Source organism: Hippoglossus hippoglossus, chromosome 4 (genome assembly GCF_009819705.1).
Source record: "Hippoglossus hippoglossus isolate fHipHip1 chromosome 4, fHipHip1.pri, whole genome shotgun sequence".
Classification (NCBI taxonomy): domain Eukaryota; kingdom Metazoa; phylum Chordata; class Actinopteri; order Pleuronectiformes; family Pleuronectidae; genus Hippoglossus; species Hippoglossus hippoglossus.
The window spans coordinates 11,044,873-11,071,558 of record NC_047154.1 but is presented as its reverse complement, the minus strand read 5'-3'; the positions used below and the strand labels follow the sequence as shown (position 1 = coordinate 11,071,558).

Sequence of the window (26,686 nt, the reverse complement as noted above, 5' to 3'; positions counted from 1 at the left end):
AGAGGACAGACAGGCAGGAGTTTCTCATTCTGCAGTACAACATTTAGATGTCGTGTGGATGTAGCTGTCGGCTCGTTCACCTCACAGTTATGATATCTAACATTCTGACAGATGAGTTGATCCTTCCCAGCCGTTGCTTTCTCTAAACCTGTGTACGATACTGCAGCAGTCTCATGGTTTAGGGTGTGAATGGTTGAGCTTAGCATTGGAGCCGCGGATGAGGTGGATTTCTGTACATCTGCCTCCGGAGCAAAAAACGATCAATCACACAAAGATGTTGGCATTGGAAGTCGTCAGAACCAGTGTTATCTGAATTATGGTTCGCACGGTGCCCTTTGTTCAGCTATTTTTGGAAACAGTTTTTGTTGCCAGGCAACATATAGTCACTGAGGCGTCTTTGATAACATATACAGATCAGTGTGTATGGCTCTGGTCTGTCTCTAATCTGGGTGTGTGAATAAAATGAATAAATTAACTTGATGCAGTTGGAGGTCGTAACAAGGAGGTGGATTATTATTTAATGACAGAATTTTGACGTGAAAAGGACGTTTTGATTAATGTGGTAATTTTTTACAACCTGAAATGATGTTAACCTTTGATGTAAATATTGGCACTATTTACATCATAATGAATTAATAAATCTAAATTCATTCTCTGTTTAACTTATTCGTTAATGAATTAAACAAAAGTTTACATGACTTTTCAAAGCATCTGATTATCGACATCCACCTCGTGTCCTGTGCTTGTGTAACTTTGTATTCTGTTGATTCGAAGAACAGGAATCTAAACGTTACTGAATGTGGCTCAGTAAAGTCTGAGCTATTGAAACTGGTTACATCAGATTACCTACCTTACATCGAAGGTTACCTGAGACTGTACACTTTGATTGGAGTATTTTGTCTTGAACTACTTAATTTGGGATAAAGCGGGTATAATTAATAATTCCATGATTTTAATCACTGATATGTGAATATTTTATAAAAGAAAAACTTTGAATTCTTTGTATATATATTTGTCTGTCTCCTCTCTGATGTTTTCTATCGTACCACGCTTACATTCACATCTTATACTTGGACTACAATGCACTACAGTGAAATCATCTGGGTAGCATTCAATCCCATGGTTAGAGCTGCAAACGGCAGGACATGAAATAACTTCACACTCTGACATATTTGGCATTTGTTTTAATGAGTTTTAAAAACACTGCATGCAAAAGCCAGACAGTCTGAGAGAAAGGACTGTACCACGGCAGTTTCACGTTCTTCATGTTGTAACACTGTAAACCACCTTTACCCAGTCGTGTTTTTGAACAGTCGCTGCATTAAACTCCAGTAAATCAGCAGAACAAGTGGGATTGAATGAGTCGAGCTCCTCGTGAAGGGGCCGTGCACCTGCTCTGCCCGTGTCCTCAGGCACATCTGTTACTGTAAAAGACACTTGAGGCCCTGATACACACAGACTGCAAGTGTGCGACTTCATAATCAAGTAGAGATGTATTTTCTCTGACACTTGCTTTAATCGAGGGCAACTTGTGAAAAAGGTTTTTGTTTTGTTTCCACCCTATAAAAGTCTCTGAATAAAATCAAAAACCACCGAGGATCACCCTTTTTAGTTTCTCCTCCTTAAAGGTGCTTCTCTAGATGTTTCCCCTTTGATTGTCAGTGTGGGCTCTCAGACGCAAGAACTGCTCCCGTGTCATGGCTACAATCGGCATGTTGTTCAAATGTCCACTGTCCACGCTGAGTGTGCCGCAGGTCGGAACAGTCCCTCCTGGTGATCATGGCTCTAGTGTCGTTCTAGATGAGGTGTGTGCGTGAAGGCTTGTTCGGTTTTGCACCAAGAGTAATGAACAGCAGGGGTAAAATAACATGGTTACGTCCTCCAGTCTCTCTTCATCTCTGTCTCATCTACACCAGCTCAGCAGCTCAGCATGACCTGTTTTACTGCGGGCTGAGTGCGCACCAACAGAAAACACAGCATGTAAACCTCTTGGAAAACAGTCAGCAACATTTTACTCTCCGACTCCTGTTCTGTAAAGCTGCACTCTGCTTTTTTATTTTCAAGGATCGTCGTCAAAACACATTTTATAAAAAGATCATAATGGCACAAGAGACTGAGTTGTGTAAACCAAATACCTAAAATCATCTTTAAAGGGTTAGTTCAACCAAAATCTAAAAAAACATTCTCATTTAATTCTAGCAGTACGTAGCGATGTATTTTTAGTTTTGTCTGGTTTTGAAATATCCGAGATTTCTGACTCTATTCCAATACTTCAAATGTAACCAGTCAGAGCTTTGACAAATTACATGAAAAATCAACATGCATATTTTCAGATATTGTGAATAATGTAAATACTTTCTTACCTAAGAATCAGTGCTTCTTAAAACTGCTGGTAACTAAGTCTGCGGATTATGAGGACTATTTGTTACTGGTTTTGGATAGTGGTTAATTTCCTAGCATAGCACCATTTCTGTGTCTCTCCCATAGACTGTATATAAAGATGGACGACATGACAGCTCCCCAAAAGGGAAACCAAAATGTCTTTATCACCACCTAGTGGCTTGCTGCAGTATAAATCCTGCCTCATGTCAGTGGGTGGGACATGGACATAAAGTCATAGTGCATCAAATATCATTTTCTCAAAGATGCTTTCTGTCCTTTCAGGTAGTTCTTATCACACTGATGTTTATTCAGGTGCTAATTTAACTACTAAGTTTGGTTTTGATTAGTTACTTGATGCTATAAAATTGACAGCTGAGACTGACTTGTGATTGGTCGAGCGTGTGTACTTTGATATCGCGTCTCCACACCACGATCACTACAGCACAGATGCCGCATCATAAATTAAATTAAGTCAAAAGCGCAAGATGGCGGCGCCTGTATCCAGGATGTTTTGCACAATGGGAGGAAGTTAAGAAGCATCATCCATCTTTGTATAAAGTCTATGGCCAATCCCCCCTGATAAATTGTAGTAACTTCACATGCGTCAACATCAATAGTTTAATAATATAATACGTTTTAATTAGCTAATGTTGGCGTGTTAAAATTCGAACCTAAGATGATAAGCATTGTTATGCCGAGCAAGTTAGCATGCAGTCGTTAGCGTTTAGCTCACAGCTGTGATCGCTAAAGAAATGTATTTGACTTCTTTTGTTTGAAATCTCACAGATAGATTCAGTATTTCAAAGCTTGCACAATTACGTTCCTAAAAAGTGAAAATCTGCATGGCTGGATAAGGGCTATAAGCAAATTAGAGACTTGTTTTGTCATTTTGGCTGAACCAATCCTTTAAGTATGACTACAGTTCTCTTTCACCACAATCTCTGTTCTTCAACAACACATATTGACCAAATGAAGACGTACAGCGGGGCTCCGTTTGTCTCCTTACACAGCCACTGTGGACAGACTCGTTTTATGACACGTACAAAATCGGCTAACCCCACAAATGTGATGGGATGGGACGGGGGAAATGTGAAACCTGGTTTCTACTGTCATCAACACAGGCATCGCTGGCTTTCAAAAGGCAGGGAGGGAGAAGCTCTGCAGCTCGGATGAACTGGCCATTTGCGATTGAGACGGGGGGTGGGGGGGGGAATCCTGCTGCAGGGCTTCGTATACGACTCCAAGCTGTGATTTCTACATTTTCTGTGATATGTAAAAAGCAAAATAGCTCTGAGGATGCATGTACACAACGTAATCACCCCCCTGGTGTGTGTGAGTGTGTGTGAGGCAGTCTGGTGTGACAAAGCAGCAAGCCTGGACCTGACCCTGGGGCTCCATTATAGAAAACACACAAACACACTCGCATCATGCCTGAAATCACATCATCCAGTATCATCTCAGTTGATAGTCCAGTTATTTATGTCTGTTATGAATGAACTTGTTTACACTCTTGCACCTCACTGTGCAGGTCAGGGTTGTGTCGACGTTAAGGCCAAAACAACCTTTCTAAAACTTGTTCTTTCTGGACCAGAGTAGCTACAGTACAGGTTTGTGTTACCTCCCAGCACCGGTGGCAGATTTTCAGTGATACAAAGCTTCGCTCAGTTGTGCTGGGGCTGTTAAAGTAAATCCTGAACAACCAAACAGCTTAACAGCACCTGAAGAAGAGGCCAACATACTTTCTGGATCGTCAAAGGCAGCGGTGGGGAATTAAGGCAGCTGTCCCCTCAAGATTTAACACGCACACAACTCTTATTTGTGCCAACGGCAGTTTATAAAAATTGCGACCTGCTTATAGATCTCCATTTGTTTTTCAATCTCTCTGATTATCTTTTGAGCTGTTTCGCTGCAGATGTGGCCAACTGTGATAGGATTCAGCCAATCAGACGCCCTCAATGCTCTTATTTGGGTGGTATGACAACAAGCGGAGGCCCTCTCCTCGGCCTCCACATCAGAACCTGGGCGTCGTTGGCGTTGGGCCTCCCCATCGCGTTGAGAGGGATGGGCTCCATGCGGGTCAGCACCCGAGGCTGGTCCTGATGCACCCGGCCCACCAGTCTGGCTCTGGAGCCCAGGGGCAGGGTCGGATCCACCATGATATCGACCCTCATCCTCCACTTGATGGTGTGGAGCAGGATCTTTTCCCTGGACGTGGTGTTGAGCGCCACCAGCCACGTGGTAAAGCTCTGGTCCCTTTTGATGTTAGTCAGTAAGGGCGTGTTGGATTCGCTGACCGGCACGGCCCAGGTGACGCTTGGGTAGAAATTGTCGTTCATGCTGACGATGAAGCGGGACGGCTTGGAGGTGGGGCCCACTATGGTGACAGTCTCTGTTGTATTTCCGTACCAGGGGTAGCTCACGCCGTCTGAGTCGCTGATGGCCCTCACCAGGCCCTCGCGCAGCTGAGGCAGCTCCCAGCTCGACCTGGAGCGAGACAGGAAGTATGAGACTGGAATCAAAGAGGATTCTGGGAAACTGCAGTGTGCATTTAAATTATACGTCTGATTAGATTCTGTCTTTTCCTTCCTGTCAACAAATCATATAAAAAAAAACAACAACAACCATAAACTGATCCTTGTGTAGCTTATTCCTCTGTGCCTTAGATATCCAGCTACCCCAAAAACCATTAAAACATAATGAATCTACATTGTTGCACTGGGTGACTTGTTCCTTCAGTATGATGAACATGCACTGTGGTTTATTTTCAGTTGATTTCACACAGACCTGGAGCCATAAATACACATTAGAGCCTCATATCTGCAGCTGAAAACAACCTAATCCTGTTTGAGTAATGTGTGCTACAAATTACAGTGCCCAGCTGTTTCAGGAAAATGTATTTTTTTTTATTACTCATATGAATAGCATATACTATATAAGTACTGTGGCTCAGGAGGTGGAGTGGGTCGTCCACTGACTAGAGGGTTGGTGGTTTGATCCCTGGATAGAGTCTGCATTCCGAAGTGTCCTCGGGCCAGACACTGAACCCCGAATTGTTGTGTGATAGAAAAAGTGCAAAAGACAAAAGCAAAATATGAATAGAGTACATTTATCATTCTTGTGGTAATTCATGAGTTGGACCTGTGGATGATGGAATTTGCATTTTATCAAATATTCCTGATCCAAAAAAACATTTTTACATAGTGATGAAACTGGATTATTGAACCAGTAGATCCACATAAAAATGATTTAACTATTTTGGCAATGTTTAAAAAAAATCTAATATTTTTATCAAGCAGAAATGTCAAATATTAAATCTCACTTGTTAAATTATAAAAGTATTTTCCCCAAATAATTATTTGTATATGTCATTGCTGGCACATATTTGTGTCTGTAAAAATTGTTGTAATTTTCTTGTTCACAAGGAAAATACGATGATTTCATTTAGACTCTAAATTCCCATCTAGACACCAGCTTGCTAAGAGTACAGCAGGCGCCTGTAAATGGTATCTGGTGGTCGTACCAGCGGATTATCATCATCTCTTTGTTGCACCAAACAGTTTGTCTTCCTGTGGCCCCCTTCCATCTATTTGGATGACACCCCACCCTATATAAGCCACCATCCTCTCAGCCTTACACCCACTCTCTATAAACCCAGCAGGATTAAACACCCCCTCATGTGTGCCCTCCAGATAATGTGGGGGTGTGGGGGAGGACATGCCTCCGTGGGCAACAAATTGAGTGTGTGTGTGTGAGAGCAGCAACTGTTGTTTAGCTCCTCTAATAGCAGCTTTCCTATTTAGGTGCCAAAGTCACAGGAACAGAATCTGTCGGTGGGCGTTTGAGTGAAGGAGGCTGACGAGCACAGTTAACCTGCTGCGTGCACAAATGCTCCTCTTGTGCTGCTCAGTGTGTGATGCACGAATATGTTGTTGTGCACAAGCATCCAAGCCCTGCACGCATACACGGCCATATCTGTATGTGAGAGCTCAGGGGTGCCATGAGGACGCAGGTGACAAGAGGTGTGAAACTCACATGCCGACGTCTCCGTAGGTGTTGTAGAACTCCATCTGGGTGCACGCCTGGATCCAGCCCACCACCCAGGTCTCGTTGCGCGAAATAGGCGGCATGACGACCCGCGCTGACGCCTTGAAGTAGGGCGTCTTGTAGCGGAGCACGATGGGCGAGTTCTCCTCGATGACAGTGGGGCAGTGGTCGATGGTGGCTGACAGGTCGTACACCACGATGTTCTCCCGCTTGATCCGCGACTTGTTGCAGGCGATGCTCTGGATGCAGCCCATGTCTGTGCAGGTGAGGGAGACGGTGAGGAGCAGCCAGGTGAGCCGGACGGGCCCGGGGAAGAGCGCGGCTGACTGGGACTCGACCAGTATGAGGCTGTGCATGAGATGGGACTTGTTGTAAGGCAAAGGTGGGTGCTGTACCACACTATAGCCCCCGCTCAAAAAGAAATCAACAGAATCACAATAAAGCTCCAGTGGAGGGCAGGGGGATCCAGGTCGTGTCAGCTGCTGTCCATGTACGGGGACACGAAGCGGCTCCTGGGGGCCCCCGCTGACCCCGTGATCTGACCCCTCTCCAGAGAAACACCCTGCACGGATTAATACAGTGTCACAGAAAAAAATCCACAATCATATATTTTCTCTGATTCCGAGCTGTGCCCTCTCCTCTGGGATCCGATCCGTCCGCTCCCTCTAACCCTCCTCTTCCTTCCCCGAGCTGTCATGTCACAGGAGCCGCCGGGGAGCTGATGGCGGACGGCGGGGCGCTGGCGGGGGAACCCGGTGGTCGCCCGGCGAGGCTGACGGGCACGGCTCTGTGCACGGGACGCTGCTGCTGCCTGTAGCCGGGGTGTCACAGCCCGTCATTGCCTGGCGACCCGACGGAAGAGAAAGCAGGTGAAAGAAACCGACCCTGCGAGTCCGAGCATCAGTGATGGTGGAGGGAAAACGAACCACACAGCTTCCTCCCGGAGAGTTGGACGAGACAGACGCAGCTCTTCACGGTCACAACCCAGAGAGATGAGGAGGCGTTAATAAACACCCGACACAGGCGGAGAAGACAATGACATTAGAGGTAAAAAAAAAACAACAGTCAGATGGATATCGTCATAGTAACCGAGCAGAGCAGCCTCCTCTGGTGGAGCTGCCCGGCGGACTGTCGCTGTTCAGTCTGCGTGGTGCTGAAGAGGCTGAGCCGACCAATGAGCGGCGGAGGGACGCTGGAGGCGGAGGAGTGTCTGCTGCTGTGTCCTCCATGTTGGAATAATGCTTTGTAATCCTATAAACACACACAAGCAGCAGATAAGCCCCCTGATGCACAGTGTGAGGATTTATTTACGTTTAAGACTCAACAGGTCACCTATCACATCACTCTGGTCATTTCTGAAGTTACATGGTCCATATGGTCTCCTCACAAAATATCACTTCATTTTCTCACATAGTTACAGTTTGATTATACACACTGTAATTAAATTTAAGAGATGAAGAGACTGTTGTGCAGGAGGGCATGTGATTGGCTATAGGCAGCCATTGTGATACTTTTCAAAATAAAAGCAGCACCAACTGCATGTTAAGACGGGATGGATGGATGGATGGATAGAGTTTTTGAAGGACTTTAAACTGCTTTAATATGTATTTTTATTTTTAAATAATGTCCACCGTCACAACACTTCTAAAGCACATGTTTTACAATCTCACAATACGGCACAAAGATAGGCCTGACAGATGGATAAATATATTACCATTCTATTATTATGAAGATGCAACCCACACCCTGGATTGCTTGCAAAACTAGATTTAATATAAAAATAGCCAAACTTCACAAGCATCACAATGTAGAAACAAGATATGTTCTGTTTATTGCCCAACTTTGTTTTTAAGGCGAGAGAAATTCATTCTAGGTCCTCAGGTTTTTTTTTGCAATAATATTGTTTTATTTGAGTAAATATGAGCATATGCTAAAGCACAGTATCAACTGACTTAAGGTCTTTTGAGTTGATCCTATTCTTCCACGGTGCATATCCCTGAACTAATCTATATTTAATGTAATTGCCACACACACACAGCAGATCTGTCGCTATTGTAATGTTGCGGCAGAGATAACTGAACACGTCACAGAGAGAAGGACCCATCGGGCTGATTTGACCAAGGTTTGACCATAGACTCCTTTTACACTGTAGTGACGAGCCTCTCTGTGGAGGCCTCTCCCTGCAGGAGCCTGACGGGAGGTCAACGGGTAGATTCACCTCACCTGGTCCGGCTGCACTATATACGCTCAATTCAATTTGATTTCTTTTGTGCCAAATCATAACGAGACCTGACAACATTATAGACAAACCCAGCAGTTCCCACAACGAGCAAGCACCTTCAGATTACATTGAACTGGAAAAGACCTCTGGCAGAACCAGACTCTTCTTTAACCAGTACAAGACCAGTACAAGACTCAAGCTATTTCGTGTTATTGGACAAAATTGTATCAGTCCTTTTCAGCATCATCGTCACCAAATCCTTGAAACATAATGCATTAGTTCTACTGTTATTTCATGACAAACCTTTATTTTGAAGTCCACTCCTGTGCGCTGTGCTCTTTCGTCACTTCCGGGGTAGGCGGGGCCTCAGGCTGCTGATTCACAGAGTGGAAGCATCGATTAGTTGATGAAAACCCAGATCATGTCTCTGTTATAGACTCTGAAACATCCTCGGCGCTTCCCCCCCACAGCTCGTCATGGTAAGAGTTTGACTTTGTATTCAGCAGGAAACTTACCGAGGCTGAGGACTGACACATGTGCTGAAGTAGACAGGAAGCTAAGCTAATGCTAACCAGGCTGCTCTTCAGAGTCAGAGGTATAGTTTCCTTTTTACTGTTAAGCTCGAACTTTAACGTGATTCTAAAATAATAGAGACAAACACAAGTAAAGTTCCAGATTACTTACAGTTGTTCAAGGCTTATCATAGCCTGTTATATTAGGTTTAAAGTAAAAGTCGTTTTTAGATCAGTTAAGTCTCATAAAGGTCAATAACAAATCATAAAAGCTCAAAGATATAGCTTAAAAATAAAAGCACAAAAAATTAACATTTAGAATTAAAATACAGATATTTGTGTTAAGCTGTAACATAACCTGTTTTTACATGTCCACCTGAATAGATTCCTCTGAGCTCTGTAAATGATCCCTCTCCACGTGTTTAATGTTCTTCAGTGTGATTTCCTCTGTGCAGATCCCTACAGACTTTAAAACCCTAATCCAGAGGTTTTATCATCTTCAGTCAGAGCGAGTGGAGACATATCGGCTCTTTGATGAGTAAGTACAGATCCAGTAATGAGGCGGTTGTTGTTACTGTGAAAAGGATGTATGGGATCCACTTCCCCTGCACATTAACAGAGAAATGTGAATTATATGCCTCATGTATATGTGCCTCACATATTCCTTCTCTTGTTGTTGTTTTGGCTGATGCTTGACCACCTGCCAGAGGACACGAGGCCTACTTGAGGACTGGGCCTCATTACGACTTCGACCACTACAGGCAGCTGGTCCACGAGATAACGCAGGCCTTCTGTGGCATCTCCACGGAAGTGCTGGAGATCAAGGGCAGGCTGCACCATGACTTTGACAGGGCAGACCTCTCTGAGCACATGGACAAGCTGCAGAGCAAAGAGAAGCAGAAACTGGAACTGGTAGGAAATGCTCTTTATATCAGGTTGAGAAACAGACAGAGACCAGAGAACAATAGACACCAAGAAAATGTATACTATGCACAGTGTTGCTTCATTGCATGCAGTGTTGCATGGTGCATTGATAAAATGTTACCTGGTGGTACACCTGCTTTTGGCACTGGACGTAATAAACCCAGCAGAACTGTGATATTCAACAAACAAACATAATTAACAATAAGCAACTCTGCACTGAAGCATTCATTAATTGAAAAAAAAAATGTTTACTGTATTATTAACTGATGATATTGCTTTATAACAATCTTTACAATCATCTGTAATAATCAATATATAAACGTGTCTCAAACATTCTCTTTACCTACCATGACTAATGTTTCAGGTTTCTTTAAAAAAAACAGTCATGTTACATTGTGTAAAAGTTCACAGCATTTTATCAATGTTTGATAGAGTTACTCTGTTTATACACAAGGGGGCAGAGTTCTTCTGCAAAACAATTCATCAATCTTCAAGGCCCCTGCTGCCATTAAAAGACTATTTCCTGCAGAAAATAAACAAATGTGTTAATAAATAATGAACAAGGTTCTAAATGGCAAACCAAGATTCAAACAATAGCCAGACGTCAAAATACAGGAAACAATACAGATCCAATAAAAAACCCTTATAAAAGATCCCGCCCCCATCCATCAGGATTAGCTGCTGTATCTGCTATGAGGGCCTCTGAACCTCCTCGGCATGTAGAACGTGGGATGGGTCAGTTATTATCCTGTTGGCTTGTCTTAGGGCAGCCTGTTCGTAAATAGACTTTAGGAATGTGTGCTGTTTAATGTTTTAGCCCTACAATCTTCCACACTGTCTGCATCACTCTGACCCATTTGGACTTAAATATACTGAGCGAAGCTGCAGTGCCATATCTGATAAGGCTCTATAAAAGATCCTGATAAAAGACTTACATAAAAGTCAATGTGGGAAGAGCAGTCAATGTTGTATTCTGTAACAACTGTGCACAGGGGTGTTCCAGGTCAATGAGATGAAAACACCAGGTTATTTGTATGAGGCCGAGCTGTGAGATGGTGATGTTGATGCCCAACGGCCTGTGGTCACTGACTGGCTGCCCAGGGGTCACACACCATCTCCTCTGTCTTTTTTTAAACATATTTTATTGGCATTTTAGGAATCATTACAAAATATTGCATCAACATGAATTATTCCAATAGCCCCTAACCCTCCCTCTACTCTAGTACATTAATGAGGAAATTAAAATGTGTTGTGCAGTCTGACCCAGACAGTCATTCTGGTTAACGGAGCTCAGATTCCTAAAGTCAGTGATAAGAGGCTCACAGAACCCTGTATTTAAAACTTTTAAAAATAATAGACGTATTCTACAAGGGCTATTAATGAGGTAAATTAAATTAGGTTTCCATGCTTTCTATTACTGGTTCCACTATCACTGAAATCAGACTTCTGGGGCTCCCCTGGTCTCAGACATGATCAAAGTGAAATTAAATGGAGCCTGGGAACATCTGTGACAAGTGTCGGCCATGTCCGGGTAAATCTTAGCGGGTCTAGATTTACTGAAGTGTACAGTGTGAACTATTTTGAGTTGGAGGAGTTGAAATCTAGTACCTCCTCTGTCTTTTTAACAGTCAAGATGAGGGGGTTGTCCTCTCACCGTGTCACAAACCTTTGTATCTGAAAACATAGTCAGTTAGATCACTGTCCTTTGTCAATAAAGCTAAGATGGCAGTCTCCTCTGGGAATGTGAGGATGTGATTGTTTCTGTTGTAACTTCACTCATTAGTATATAAAGTGGAAAGGACAGTTGAAGTGACAGAGTATAACAGTGCATGATTGTTCTGATTGGAAATATTAGTCTTTTGTGCCGACTGCCCAGTAAACACTGTTTCTGTTTAGTTCGAATCAGACAGTTTCAAGTCGTTGACATTAAACCTGTGTGTGTGTGTGTGTGTGTGTGTGTGTGTGTGTGTGTGTGTGTGTGTGTGTGTGTGTGTGACGCTCATCATGGCTGCGGAGACAGTTTTACTGTGACTGGTGTTAAAAGGTTAACAGCTCCGGTGATTCCCCACATTCTTGAACAGTTAGCGTCTCATACATCTGGTGTTGATGTGTAGCACTTTTGTATAAAGTTTTACACTCCTTTATAGTATTAAATCAACTTCCTTTCCGCAAGTAACGTCATAAAGCTTCTATTATCCCAGAGTCCATCCTCTGTCTCCGCTCCGTCCTCCGCTGATGAATGGTTTGCATAAATCTTTTTCTGATGTGCCTCCTCAACAGACGGCCAAGCTGCAGCTGGCCAGGCAGCGGGCCCAGGATCACCCGGAGGACGAGGGCTGTCAAGAAAAGATTCAAGAGATCAAGCACGAGTAAGAGCAGCCCCTGCGTTTACTGTGTTGGGCTCCCCGCTGAACGTTTCCTCGCTCACTTACAACCTGCTGTCGGCGGTAGAGCTGCTCAGGGGCTCATGAGCTTCCCGCGTGTCTGTAATTTAACAACCTGTCCTCAATCACCTATGTCGTTTGATTTCATTGGAAAATAAACTGTCACAGAAGCAAGTAATTAAACAACACTTTGTGTTCTTCTCTCGTCCAGAATCATCAAGAACAAAGAGGCTCTGAGTGAGATCATGCAGGACTTGAAGTATGACTCAGAGTGTGATTGACAGGTGACCCCCCCCCCCCCCCCCCTGGGGCCTGCTGCCGCCCTCTCACATCACCACACAGCGAGGCTGGCGGGTCAACGCGGCCCTGCTGCAATTTCCATCTTGTTCTCCTCAGCTGCAATTATCCCCCCCCCCCCCCCCCCCCCTGGCTCCACCCTGCTCTCTGCTGCAGTCTTATTCCACCCAGAGGGCTTTTCAGTGCGAGTGTGTGTGTGTGTGTGTGTGTGTGTGTGTGTGTGTGTGTGTGTGTGTGTGTGTGTGTGTGTGTGTGTGTGTGTGTGTGTGTGTGTGTGTGTGTGTGTGTGTGTGTGTGTGTGTGTGTGTTAATGCATGCCTCAGCAAAAAAGATAAAAAGGCTTACGTTTCAGTGAAATTGATGAAATGTGTAAATAGTTCAAAGTAAGTAAAGCTAAAAAGCTCATCCATCTTTGTTTACTTGATACATTCTATTTTTTAAATAATAAATTCTTGACAAGACATTTTCCATTCTCTGCTGTTCATTTAAAAACATTTCATACACAGTATATAACTTAAAAAAATCCATTGTTTAAATATACATTTATAAAATATATTTAGTATCAAAATGTTTGTTCAGATACAGTATGTACAGTTTACAGGAACCAGGGCCGTCATTTAGAAATGTCAAAATTGAATTACACTGATAGTAAAAATAAAGTGTTTGATGTTTGATTACTCACTTTATGGCTTTTGTTTTAGTTCTCATTGAGCTGTTTGCTAACAGAAGATTAATACATGAAGAGATACTGATACACTATCTTAACAGCCAAATGATGCCATGATGGTGATTTTGCAAATTCAGATTTGTTTGATTAGATTTTGAAAAGAGTTTGTGTTTCTTAGCCTTTATAAAAAAATACTGAACATTTCTTGACCTGGAAACTCATCTGACGTAGTTATTCCACATTTTCTCATGTTACTGTCACTGAAATACATTTTTCACATGCTGGAGTAATGCTTCGTTACCATTTGACTTCAAAGTATCATCTAACTCTTGCTTATCTAACATTAAGGCAATAAAAAGCCCTTATTTTTACATACATAGAACAAAAGTGCAGTTACTGGGGGCCTACATATTGATGTTTGATGTGCAAAGACAGATTTGTCTGGCGGAAATGGTCCAAAAAGGCTGCATTGTCTCGCTTCATTTATCTTCCACCCGGGCCCTTTAAACTCAAAAGTTGATGACCAAACACTGCAGCCTCCCTGAGCCGGGGGGGTGGACCTCTCCCACAGCCGGGACGCCAGAGGCCAGTTATCTGTCAGTGTTCCTTCAGGCTGTTATTGAATCAAACACCGGTCGTGCTGAGCAGCGCTGCTATGAATTATCGTCGTGTAGAACCTGAAAAGACAAAAGCAGATAAGTTCATGTTGAGATGATTCAATGGGAAAAGCGTATAATTTATAATCATCAGGATAATTGCTCTGTCTGGCTTCCACTTTTTCCTCGCTCGCCTCTGTTTGCATCATCTCTTTTCTTATTCTCTGTGCATCATTCCCAGTCCCCTGCTACCTTTCTCTCAAGGTAATCAATGGGAACCTGTCACACTTTGAGAACAGAGACATTATTCAGGCGACGGCACAAAAAAAAAAACCCCACAGAGACTGCTGAGCTAATTGAGTCAGGTAGAGTGAAGGTTTCTGGGAGTTCAAGGACTGAGCAGCAGAGGATGTGGCTGAGGGCTCTGAACTCTCCACAAAGTCTCAGACGCGCACACGGAGATGCCGCGGCTCTGCGTGCCATTGGGTTGTGAAAGGGGGTCCTTCGTGCCAAGAGAGAACAAAACACAAACGGAACACATCACAGTGGGCCGTTAATTACATTTGCATGCTCGTGGGTCTTTGTTGTGGGCATCAGCTGGAGATCAGAGGTCTACGTCGTTAGAATATGTAGTAAAATCAGAGAACACGACTGAGAGCAAATCCACTTTTATGCTCCCACTTCAGGGCCAGTAAAGTTAAAACCGCACATTTTACCTGATCATAAAGCGCAGAATGAAACTCCACAGAGCCCGTTACAGAGAAACCAGTTCTGCTTTGTTAACAATGTGGCCCACACGGCATGACAAAGGGCCGGGTCAGAAATTCAGTGGAGGACATCAGGGCAGCCGTGTGTGTGTGTGTGTGTGTGTGTGTGTTTGTGTGTGTGTGAGATGAAATAACGAAAAGACAGATTCTTCTTACCTACCTGGTTGCGCGTTTTGTGGGATTTCTGCAGCCACACCCTCCACTGATCGTACAGTTTGATTGACATGCCACTGCAGCCGTATGCGTGCTTGCGGACCCAGCCGAAGAACTGCTTGAGTTCCCTCCGCAGGGTGGAGTTCTGCTCACTGGGCTTGGATTCACAAGAGCCGCTCTGCAGGCGCTCTGGGAGCAGTAAGGAAGGAGGGAGGACGGGAGGATGGAGAGGAGGGGGAGAGACAAAGGAAAGAGGGTGAGGGAAGAGGTGAAGGAGAGGTGGGATGAGAGAGAGAACAGCGTCAAGGTTAAAGTCAGGACAAGTGTTAGCAGAAGGTGGCGTATGGATTATGTTCGGCCTGTGAAGCATCACGATGGATGTGACTGACGTGTTTTATCTTTTTATGCATTATTTCAATTACTATGAATTCAATAAAAAAAAATCTAATGAAAACCCATTCATGTTTGTACTTAACTGTCAATGAAGATAATTTTAATTGTAAGGAAATATATTTTGTCTATCTTTAAATTGTCATATTGTTATATTGTTTTTGTCTTCTCTGGGAGGCCGTCCTGAGTGAATTAGCTTGGTTAAATGATGTAATTGAATGGTTTTGTAGCTATGCTAACAGCGTGGCTACAGGGATATTAATATTGGTCCATTTGTCAGTTCATCAATCACTTTGGCCCAAACCTAATATCTTCATTACATTTTGTTCACATATTCATTTTCTCCAGAGGATAGATTCTAATCTCCTGTCTTCTCATCCAGTGCCACATTTACAGATTTCCACACTTTGATTATAATGACCAGGTAACTGACACCTATCAGCCTCACCTGTACTTTGTGTTTAGTGCTAATTTGCCAATGTTAGCATTATGGCGCTAAGATGGCAGCCATAATGTTTTTGGGTTGTTGGTTTGTCCATCATGAGATGACGAACACCTTGAAAGAATTTCTTAAAAGTTGGTAAAAACATTTAATTGGACTCAAGGATGAGCTGATTCGATTTTGGTAGCCAAAGGTCAAAGGTCAAGGTCATGGCGGCCTCACAATGGATGTTTATGTTTTTCTTGAATGTGATATCCTAAGATCAGCTTCAGGGAATATCTTCAAATTTGGTACAAATATTCACTTGGACTCGAGGATGAACTGATTGAGTTCAGTGGTCAAAGGAATACAATCGCAGTGCGGGATTTCTATTTATTTGTTTTGTGCAATAACTCGACTATAAAATGTAAAAAATAATGATAAATGTCATAATTTAGTAAAGAAATATTTATTTTCTAACATCAGACATAAAATTTGTTTTCATCAACAAAATATTAATAACTTACTAAAGAACCAGTCTTTGGCTACCAAAGCTTTGAGAGAACAGAGTTCTCAAGAGAACATTTATGAGGATTCATGTTGTTTAATTTCCCAGAACAATATGAAACAAGGAGAACAGTTTTTTTGATATGGCGGACATGTTTCTCAGTTTAGAATCCTAACGTGCGGAGGTGATGTACCATACCAGGGTTTCTGTGGAGGCCGGCTACTGAAAGTCTGCCACAATCACTTCTTTATGGCAAACAACAGAGCCCGATAACAACTTCCTCCCTCTGGAGAGTAAATACCACATAACCTATGTAACTCATTATGTGCTCCGCCTGCTCACAAACCTGCTTCCACTCAAGCTTTATAGGCACTGTGTGTGCCTCCAACAGACAACCAGCTTTTTAACTTGATCAATCTTTGAAGCCAACAACAAAAATCTATCAAATGTCCCCCTGGCTCTTTGCAGTTCTCTCTCATCCTCTGCTGGGAGATCTCTATCAAGGTACCAAGCCCGTTGATGTTTGGTTTGTCTTGGGTCACATGCGGTTTAGATCTGCTTGTTCAGGATGTTGGATTGGGGATAAGAACTTTGTTTGTCTGAGTTAAATTGGCAATGAAAGGTTGATTATTAGGATGGAGAGAATGGTCAAGATTTGTGAGCATCGCGGACATTTGGGAAACATTTAAAAGCCACTTAAGCCGTGAGGCAGCCGAGGAAAGGGAAGACTGTGACTCTACTTAAGGTAAATTGTGTCTGGGCTCCCCGAAGTAAAAACACTGTTTTGTTCACACAGTTTTATATTGCAATTTCTGATTTAGTTCACATTTTCCTTTCAATCAAAAAGCCAAATCCTGAACGTGGGATTTTACTTGGAAAGGTTGAATGTGATCTAGATATATTTGTTTTAATCTGTAAAGGACTTACCACTGGGAGAGGGAGTGGAGGCAGCAGTCGGGTGACTCCAGTCGCTCCAGATGCCAGCTTTCTTGGAGCCATAGATGCCCACTGGGTTGCACCTCACCTGGACAAAATAGACGGTTCCAGGCTGGAGGCCTGCCAGCCGACATGATGTCTGGTTACCAACATCATCCACCAACTGAGAGAGGGCACAACACGACAAAGAGGATGAAAGAGATAATAATACTGAATCTTTTCTGCATCTTTTCTTTAGTTTGTTTTTATAGTTTCTATTCCTTATAATGGCTTTTTAAATATCAAATTACCAAATGTAGTCTGGATGAAAGTGGTTTTACCTGCGGCAGTCAGGGTTTTTATACAAGAGGGAGATTTGTCTTATGATGAAAGCACAAACAAGAAGCTGAAGATGCAGCAGGAGCAACTTATATGTTCAAAGTTTAATGTATCAGGTGTCATAGCAGTAGTACAGTGCGTGTGTGTGTGTGTGTGTGTGTGTGTGTGTGTGTGTGTGTGTGTGTGTGTGTGTGTGTATGTGTGTGTGTGTGTGTGTGTGTGTGTGTGTGTGTGTTTCAGTGTCTCAGAGTTTAGACCACCTTCCAGTCAGTGCTGTCCTCCAGTCTGTAGCGGATCTGATACTTGGCCTGAAACAGGATGTCCCTGAGATCGGGGGGGCTGGACCAGCGGACTGTCAGCTGATCTTCGAGGTCGCCAACACGACTCACCTGCACGTTGGACGGAGGGTCTGTGGTCACTGGACAGACAAGGACAATTGACACAGTGTGAGTGGGACGACAGCAGATGTACAGTATGTAGAGGGCAGGAAGTGACCCGCAGAGAAAGTCGTAGTGTAGACACGTATCATCTTAAATAAAACATAGAGAGGATAATCAGTGTTATCCAGACCATAATATCCTTACCACTGGTTCTTACATTTTGACCATTATAAAATACAGAAAGGATCATGAGGTGGGTTTTACTACACGATCAAACAAAGTAATGTGCATCCCTCAAGACACATGATTTCCCTGTTTAATATCTTTCTCAAACATTGTGCAGGGGAATAATCCATTCAGCTCCGTTTTTGAACTCATGACAAACATTTTGTGTTTGTTGTAAACTGAGTTGTTGTCTGTGTGTATAGAGTCTCTGTGTGTCTCTTTGTCTCGGCCAGTTTGTCTGTTGTTCCTCATGTTTTGGTTCAGTTTTCATTTAGGAATTGACCTGATGTTTTTGCTGTGATTACCTTACCACCGGACGCTGTGAGCCTGTTTCTCGTTCGATTCCTCACCCTGAGCTTCGGTGCCTGCATGTGGGTCCTCTCAGCTGAACATGACCATATTTAAAAACTTGACAGATACGTTTTGGTGGCTCCTCTTCTCTCCTTTGGTTCAGGTCACTCTGTCCTTCCTGTGCTCGGTATTATTAAACATTTGACCTATTACAAACATTAAGTGCTTTGAAGTTGGAACGTAGGTATAAAGATAAAATGAAGTAGACAAAGGAAGGAACTGATTATCTTGTAAAAGTGTTTCCTGTTCTAACCTTTGGCTCTAGACATCCTTCACTGCTGGCGCGTGATGCTAACAGCTTATTGTTTCTGTTGAGGCAGTGCAATGCATCATGCACATGGCATCGCTCCCCCGGCTTTAGCCCACTCTCAGTCTCCCAGTTATCTGTTCCACTGTGTGCAGGGACGATGAATAGTGGGGAGAGGATGCTCGGTCACGGACGATAAACACTGAGTTCAGAACGTGGCACTCGCTGGAGGCCTGTTTAGAGCCGCAGCATTGGTAAGGAATGGCTGCTACGACTCGTACATCACTAACTACATTTGCCACTGAGGAGCCTGTGAAGCCATTGGAGGCAACCGCCGTGTTTTTAACTTTTCAAAAACAAAACAGTTTATCTTAGAGGGCTGCAGCCTGAAACTCTAATGTTGTTACAGCATCGGGCCGAAGGGAGAGAACCATACAAATAAATCCTCTCCAGCTGAAGAAGTGTGTGAGCCATATGCAGGAGGAGAGGAGAGGAGATAAGGAGATGAGCGGAGGGGAGGGGAGAGGAGTGGACCAGGAAGAAAAAGAAAGGAGAGGAAATGAAAGGAAAGGACAAGGAAGGAAAGGAATACACCTTTGGAAAATGGAAAAAGGAGAGGAGACGACAAGAGAGGTAAGGGAAGAAAAGGAAAGGAGAAGAGAGGGTAGGAAAGGAAAGGAAGACGAGAGGAGACGAAAAGATGAAAAGGAAAGGAAATGGAAAAAGGAGAGGAGACGACAAGAGAGGAAAGGAAAAGGAAGGATAGGAAAAAAACAGTGTTGATTAACCTCCAGGAGTTGGAATGCACGGACGCAGTGTTCAGACTCACCTACATCCAGGATGTCCAGGGTGGTGACGTCAGAGGTGGAGGAGCCCAGCTGATTGGTCGCCTCCACCCAGATCTCGTAGGGGGTGAAGAGGGCGAGGTGGCGGGAGATGGAGCAGGAGTGACGCTGTTTACCTGAGCTGTAATTCTCACACTCCTTCTCTCTACTGTACCACCTGGACGGAGGCAGAGTTTATTTTAGTCATGGTGTTGCTGTCATTTGTCTCTGAAAGGGCAGCGTCTATTTTTAACACTTAGTACACAAGGAGAACAACACACCACAGCCTCCGAGTGGAGCATGTGATACAGATGACAAACTATGGGTCACGTCCATTTACTGCTCGTCTACCTGGGTGCTGTTGGACGAGACGGTCACAGGTCTGGGACGCTCACCTCAGTTTGTACTTGAGGGTGTATTTGGTTCGGATGTGGGACTCGCCCCGACCCCCCGGGCTCCACCTGCAGCTCAAGTCCTTTGCGTTGCGCGACCAGCACGTTAAATTGACCGGTTGCTCTGGAGACGCTGGAGCAAAGAAAAGAAGAGCAATGAAAAGCTTCATTTCTGGGGCAGAACACGACTTTTTAACAAACTACTGCCGACATATTGAAATCAAATAAAAAAGTCATATATGTGACTATTTCATTTTAACTATATGACCTTGTTTCTGAAATGTAAAGACAAATTGAGAGAAAAGAGCATTTGATTAATTTCTTAACCATTGAAGCGTTTAGCCAATGCATTTCAAAAAGCAGATTAGTTATGCAACAGGTTTTTAAATTATTACAGACACATAAAATAAAAAAAATCCTTCATAAAGAACCAACTAGGGAGCACATACCTCCACCAGGGCTGATTGTATCTGTTCTCACCATATTGTATATATACATGAATTGAGATCAGATACATATACCATATCACCCCCCCCCCACCCTAAAAATACATATTTTGATTCACAAAATCCAGATCGTCAACCGAATCCACTCCAAACGTCACCTGTAGCCCTCTACATGTGCCTGTTGTGCCATGTTTTCTTTTTTTTATCGAGGTCTCTGTATTATTTTTTGAGAAATTCACAAAAATGTTGAAAAATGCTGTGTCCCTCAATGTTAAACAAACAGAGGTATTTTCCATGATCTGCCCTTTCATCTAATCCACTCTAAAGAGGTTTCCCTTGGCCCATATCCTACCCTTCCACCAGATTTCAAGAAAATAGGTTCTTTAGTTTTTTCTAATAATCTTCCTAACAGTCAGACAAAAAGAGAAACAAACAGCAATCAAAAAATAACCTTGGCAGAGGTAAAGATGAAAAAATATTTTGGAGCACTTGTCGTCTGTGTGTTTTGGAAGATTTCATATGTTTCTCATAGATTTTTAAATAGATAAACAATAGAAATATAAATGTTATTAGTTATGATTCTGTGCCGAATTTTAAAACTCTAATTATTGTTGGATGGATAAAAAACATGTTTCTAATATTATTTTTTTTACATTTTCATAGTTGAATGTATTCGATTAATACACAAAGAATCCAAAGGGGAAACCTTTTTTTTTTTATTCAACCTTTTAATTGAGAAATGTTCCCGTTAAGTTGGATTTTAAGGTTTTTGTCTTGAAAATTGGGAACAAGAAACTATTGAAGGGCTGAACACAGCTCAAGAAGAGTAACTCTGTCTGTGTTGTATTACTGTTCACAAATAAGAAGTGAAATGCAAACTTTTTGTTTCATAAAATAAATCAACTAGTGGCTTTGTCCTTGTCAGACCTGTTGCAATTTAACTCATCTGTTTTTCAATGTCCCATCTTCTCTGTCTGCTCCGGCTCTAGTTTGATGATATAGGCTCAGTGTTGGTAGGAAAATGTACACATTAATTATGAGCATTATTTATGCTTGTGTGGAATTTAAAGTCCATGGTGGTTATGTTTTAATTAGATGTATAAATATAGTTCTCTAAATGATAAAGTCCTTCACCTTTTAATCTTTTATTTCTATAACTTCCATATGTTAAAAGAATTTTAGATTTCTAGTTTTGAAGAAGTGATCAGCAAATCTGCACTGGTGGGATAATAATAAGTTGATACAACCCAAATTTACAAATATTTTCCCACTTAGTAGATTGACAGCACAGCAGTTTGTTTGATGCTCAGTGTTTATTACCCTTGGACTTCACGTTATTTCATTGAGTTTGATAAACATAGTTTTTAAAAACCCATTCAGTCTTTACCATGTGATGTAATCACACTAACACAGCCCCCTCATCACGATACAGCTCTGTGCTCCACTTACTGCCCACATAGAGACAAGAGCCGCTCAGGACATGGCCATCTGCTCCATGACACACCAGGTTGTCTCCAGACTTCTGCTCTGAGCCATTCAGGTTGTGGAGGGTGACACTCAGTGTGTCCGAGGACACCACGCTGTAGGAGCTGATGGGCAGACGCTTCCCATTAAGTGTCCAGTACAATGTGCTCGAGTGGAGGCCGAGCTCAGGGCTCAGCGTGCAGGCGGCTGTCAGGTTAGAGCCAATACGCAGGACTGGATCCTGAGGGGAGATCACTGCTATATCTGGGAGATGGACACACACACACACACACACACACACACACACACACACACACACACACACACACACACACACACACACACACACACACACACACATTTATTGTCGATCATCAAGTGCAGGTCTTAACATGATGCCTTCAATTTGCTAGTTTAACAGTAAAAGATATTCGATTTAAAATTATATACAGCAAAGAAAAGCTAAAGCTACTACATTTAGCACTTTTAGCTTAATACATTTCTAAAATTATATTTATCAAAATTGTTTTGATAGTATTGTCTCTGAGTAATTTGCTGTAACCGCCTGACCGGATCTATCAGCTGTTTATTTTGGAACAAATCGGATTAATTATTGAGTGTGCATTTGTTTTTGTTCTTGTAAATTGTTTTAATCTTTTTGCATCCTGTGGTTACCATTGCATCGTGTGTGTGACCAAAATGTAATAGATATAAATTCACACACATTTGAGTGAGTTAAATTTGGGCTACAACAAATTTTAGAAATATAAAATTGAATTTAATAAAGTGCTGACAGTGTGCAGAAGTCATCTGCTTTTTATATTACGCTATGAATCATTTTGAATATACATAATTTCTGTTCTTCTATTAACAAAAATGTTCAATCCATTTCTATTTTCTTCCAGACATTCAATCAAATTTACATCTTAGCTCCTCTTCATCCTTTAACTTCCATTTATTAGTCTCCTGAATAACATCATGTTTGTACAGTTTCATTTAAGAGCTGGACACATTTCCAGTGAAGCTTGAGGTTCAATTATAAATTTCTCTCCTTCCACAAGTAAACGCTGTGAGTGCAGCAGCAGCAGCAGCAGCAGCCGCTCAGTACATGTTTATGATCCTGTGATGAAGTGGATTTATGGAGCCTCAGAAAGGTCACCCTGGTTTGTCAGTAAAAACCTTGAATGCTTTTCCATACCGCGACCCCTCTTAGACCCAAGAGTTTACCTTTATGATTGATGTCCATGAGAAACCCTCAGTGTGTGTGTGTTTGAATGTTACTAAGGCTCCTTCTACACAGAGATATGAGGCTTAGTGTTTAGAGTGTTATTAACCGCGCTGCTGGTGGGCGGCGGACAAGTTTTCTAACACATGTGCCACTACGCTGGAGCAGTGAATGTGAAGAAAAGTGATGAAAACTACAAGAGGAGCGAGGACTGACATAATCGCTTGTGTGAAATAAACTCAGGAATTCTAACCAGCATACATGTGTTTGACATGTTTTTTGAAGAAGTTGCGTGTGGACGACTTGCTCGGCCTCACGATGGTGAATCTCTGCATGCTGATGTCTTGGTAGATTGATCTCCTTCATGCAACAGAGCTGATGAACACTGTTTATCTCAGTTAATTCCAACACTGCGTGTGATATCTGCTGCTCTCACTCTAATTCTCCATTAGACGCACGGTCACATCTAATGATTACTCTCATATTAAAGCGCTGCCGCTGCATCCACATTTATTTTAGTGGAAAATGCAACAATTAGTGGATGATTTCATGATTTTTCATCATTTTTGTTGACACTGAAGCATTAGTTGGTTACAGACTGTGCAATCAAATTAAAAGTTTACTATGACAACGAAGTTTTCCTCAAAAAGGAATTATGTGATATGATAAAAAATTGTTAACTGTCACTGAGTTTGCCAAACAGCTTTTAACCATTTTAAAAACTTTGCTAGATGTATTCTTTTATTGTACAGGTATATTTATATTTATTTATATCTGGTGATTTTATTACCAGAGTGAGTGTTTCACAATGGATTGATGATACAAAATGTAACTCACTAGTGTTGCAACAGACAATTTTAAATACTGCAAAATAGGATTATCCATATAACCTACTTCTCATAAAGCAGCGGACTGAACATTGACTAAATAAACAAGCAGATTGTTGTTATTTAAAATTCAGTGTACAGCTGATAGATATTATAGTTGTTATGGGTGGTGTGTGTCCACCTGGGGAGGAGGAAATGAATCATCATTTAAACAGATTTTAATGAAGCTAAATAACTGATTAAAAACATGAACTGGTTTGGAAGGTTCAGAGCCTCCAGAACACTGCTCACACTGGGAAACACAGATCTAATCTTTAGGCAGATTCCACCTCCTCCTCCATTCTCCTGCGGTCTGAGGAGACAGCAAAGTAACTTACCGTCTGTCTGTGAAAGTTTGCTACTTACGTGTCGAGGAGAACCACACATGTGGAACGAGGAGGAGCAGAAAGATGAAGGAGAGCATGTTTCTCTCTGCTGTTTTTCCTTCTCGACTTTCCACAGGAAGGAGACAGAGAGGTAGAGTTCAGGAGGAGGGTCTGTGCGGCGTCTCGCTCCTGCTGCTGTTCTCAGATCACATGTGACTCCTCAGTGAAACTCAGTCACAGACCAAAGTGACTGCACACACACACGCAGACAGACACACACAGACAGAGAGAGGGAAACACAAGGTTTTCTTCTTTTTAAACTCCAGAGCGGCTCCACTGCTGCTGTACCACCCCTCCCTTGTTTGTTAGTGCTCCTCAGTGTGTCCCCTCCCAAGCGCACACACACACACACACACACACACACACACACACACACACACTGATTGACTTACTCTAACTTTAACCATATGTACCACTTGCCCAAACCTTACCCTAAACTTAACCCAAATTAAACCTTAACCTAACCTAAAACATGTCTTCACTTTAAAATGTAATGATCTATGTTATGTGGTCAACACAAAACAAAACACAACTTCACACACTCTTTGTTCTTTTACATTGTTCAGTCATTTAGGCTGTTTCAAGTGAGCTGGTGAATCCCCCTGTGGTGTCTCCAGACATGTTTAATAGGGTTGGCCAGATGAGGCCACTGAAGATGTTGGGGTGGCACATCAAAATGAAAAGCAATTACGGAATTTCATGTATAAATTCTATGCTACTGATATACTTTGGTTTGTTATTTTATGCTCAATGTTATTATCTGAAATTCATCGACAAGCGAGTCGCCCCTGCTGGCTGGTCACGGCCATAGACCACATAAAAAGTGTCATTGTCCTGTATTCTTTTATAAAGGGTTAGGGGTAAATAAAGCCTAACTTCACTTGAGAGATTATCCTAAGAAAAGAACTGGGGTGAACATACAGTCAACTAATAACATTCATAAAGGAAATGGATCAAATAAAGAGAATTGAAGTTTTTTTTCTTCTTTTGTTTGCCTGCCCTAACCCTAACCCTCCTCTGAGCCACACTCCAGTCCAATAGGTGGCAGTAATGCGCCTAAAGTTGTTTGGAAACTGCCTCAAAAAATCAGAACAAGAAGCATTTAATTCAGAACCATCTCACCTGGCAGGAGCACATCTGGCTTTAAAGTCAGCTGCACATCTGTCCACAGGAGGATCTCACTTGACTCTAACTTTGAGATTTCTGCTTCTCAGATCAGACCAGGTAGGATGTGAGGTTTTTATTGAATTTATCTCGGCTCCTGTTGACATTGTGCAGCACTTACAACGAAAACTGGAGAGCACGTTGACAAACAATGCAGGTGGAGCTAATAACTACAAACTCAGATAGATCTAAACTCAGTAACTAGAATGACACAGCATTTAAATAGATTTTAAATGGAGTCTTCTTTTTCCCACAGTGGAGACGCCAACAAGATGGAGGCCCAGGCTCCGGTGAAGCAGCCTCCACCAAAGAATGGGCCCCAGCAGGCGAAGAGGAGAAAGGTAAGTTTCACAATAGATAATGTTAAGACTATTAGAGACATTACCATTCACGTTTACCACACATGACCACTCAAGAAGGAAACCTTTGATTTCCATGATATTTTCTCATTAATCACTTTATTGCAACGATTCCATTATCATCTTCTATACGTCTGGACACTTATTTACTTATTTACTCCAAAATTTGTTCTATTGTTGATTTACATGAAGTAAGTTTGGGTGTGTTTGGCTGTTTGTACTTATCACAGCAGCCTTGCTAATGCACTACTCACTTTCCTGGTATGTCTCACCTCTTACAGTGAGTTCCCCTCCAACTTAAAGTGTGAGTTTTTAAATTATTCTCTTGTGTAACTTCACAAATGTTATTATTCAGGATACTTTCCAAATAGAGACAGAGAGTGACGCACAGCTGATGCTGAAGGTGACGCAGAGACTAACAGATGTGCTGGTGGCGTACAGACTGAAGAGCTTATCTGCTGTACAGAGGAAAACTAACAGCAGTTCTCAATCGGGCTGTGAGTTTTTCAAAAAGTAAAGTTTAAAAGATTTAAACATGACGCACAATGGTTCAAATATATCCAAACAATCAGCATCTGGTGTCATAACTGTCTGCTCAGAACGGCTTTACTTGCTAGCTTCCTCCATTTTCATAGCGAAACAAAGTCAAGTTACTGGCTCACTTTACTGATAGGTCAAGAGGGCATGCTTTAGGTCAAGCTGACAGTGATCGCCCCCTGCTGGATCAGGAGACAAACAACTTCAGACTGATGGTCTGATGTGTAGCTAAACTGCATATTTCGAATTCGAACTGGTCATTATAGGTCTAATACAAAACTCTCCCCACTTTCAAATGAA

General features: G+C 42.4%; 3 protein-coding genes across 4 annotated transcripts; 1 reads left to right on the top strand and 2 right to left on the bottom strand.

Moving 5' to 3' along the window:
- Nucleotides 1-1,169: 1,169 nt before the first annotated feature.
- Nucleotides 1,170-7,672, bottom strand: fam78bb (family with sequence similarity 78 member Bb). The gene is made up of 2 exons (XM_034582358.1): nt 6,415-7,672; nt 1,170-4,866 (listed from the first exon to the last, which is right to left on the bottom strand). The coding sequence occupies exons 1-2, from the start codon at nt 6,780-6,782 to the stop codon at nt 4,344-4,346; spliced, it is 891 nt and encodes a 296-aa protein (XP_034438249.1). The 5' UTR covers nt 6,783-7,672; the 3' UTR covers nt 1,170-4,343.
- Nucleotides 7,673-9,005: 1,333 nt separating this feature from the next.
- On the top strand, nt 9,006-12,994 carry rex1bd (required for excision 1-B domain containing). Its single transcript, XM_034582359.1, has 5 exons — nt 9,006-9,126; nt 9,615-9,697; nt 9,867-10,071; nt 12,364-12,452; nt 12,679-12,994. The coding sequence occupies exons 1-5, from the start codon at nt 9,124-9,126 to the stop codon at nt 12,746-12,748; spliced, it is 450 nt and encodes a 149-aa protein (XP_034438250.1). The 5' UTR covers nt 9,006-9,123; the 3' UTR covers nt 12,749-12,994.
- A 683-nt stretch (nt 12,995-13,677) lies between these two features.
- Nucleotides 13,678-24,541, bottom strand: crlf1b (cytokine receptor-like factor 1b). 2 transcript variants are annotated; one of them, XM_034582355.1, is made up of 8 exons: nt 24,307-24,541; nt 21,835-22,113; nt 19,943-20,072; nt 19,553-19,725; nt 17,781-17,938; nt 17,194-17,365; nt 14,951-15,136; nt 13,678-14,108 (listed from the first exon to the last, which is right to left on the bottom strand). In XM_034582355.1, the coding sequence occupies exons 1-8, from the start codon at nt 24,362-24,364 to the stop codon at nt 14,092-14,094; spliced, it is 1,173 nt and encodes a 390-aa protein (XP_034438246.1). In that variant the 5' UTR covers nt 24,365-24,541; the 3' UTR covers nt 13,678-14,091. The 2 variants fall into 2 exon arrangements, with proteins under 2 accessions (XP_034438246.1, XP_034438245.1); XM_034582354.1 differs by having other exon boundaries at nt 14,955-15,136.
- Between the last annotated feature and the right edge of the window lie 2,145 nt (nt 24,542-26,686).

Excerpts from the sequence above, each read along its gene's own strand:
- fam78bb (XM_034582358.1), bottom strand. The coding sequence starts at position 6,782 with ATGCACAGCCTCATACTGGTCGAGTCCCAGTCAGCCGCGCTCTTCCCC. Across the intron at positions 4,867-6,414 it reads ACCTACGGAGACGTCGGCAT|GTCGAGCTGGGAGCTGCCTC; the intron begins GTGAGTTTCACA and ends GTCTCGCTCCAG.
- rex1bd (XM_034582359.1), top strand. Across the intron at positions 9,698-9,866 it reads ACATATCGGCTCTTTGATGA|AGGACACGAGGCCTACTTGA; the intron begins GTAAGTACAGAT and ends ACCACCTGCCAG. Across the intron at positions 12,453-12,678 it reads ATTCAAGAGATCAAGCACGA|AATCATCAAGAACAAAGAGG; the intron begins GTAAGAGCAGCC and ends TCTCTCGTCCAG.
- crlf1b (XM_034582354.1), bottom strand. The coding sequence starts at position 24,364 with ATGCTCTCCTTCATCTTTCTGCTCCTCCTCGTTCCACATGTGTGGTTC. Across the intron at positions 19,726-19,942 it reads ACCCTCAAGTACAAACTGAG|GTGGTACAGTAGAGAGAAGG; the intron begins GTGAGCGTCCCA and ends GCCTCCGTCCAG. Across the intron at positions 14,109-14,954 it reads CCCACAAAACGCGCAACCAG|GTTCTACACGACGATAATTC; the intron begins GTAGGTAAGAAG and ends TTGTCTTTTCAG.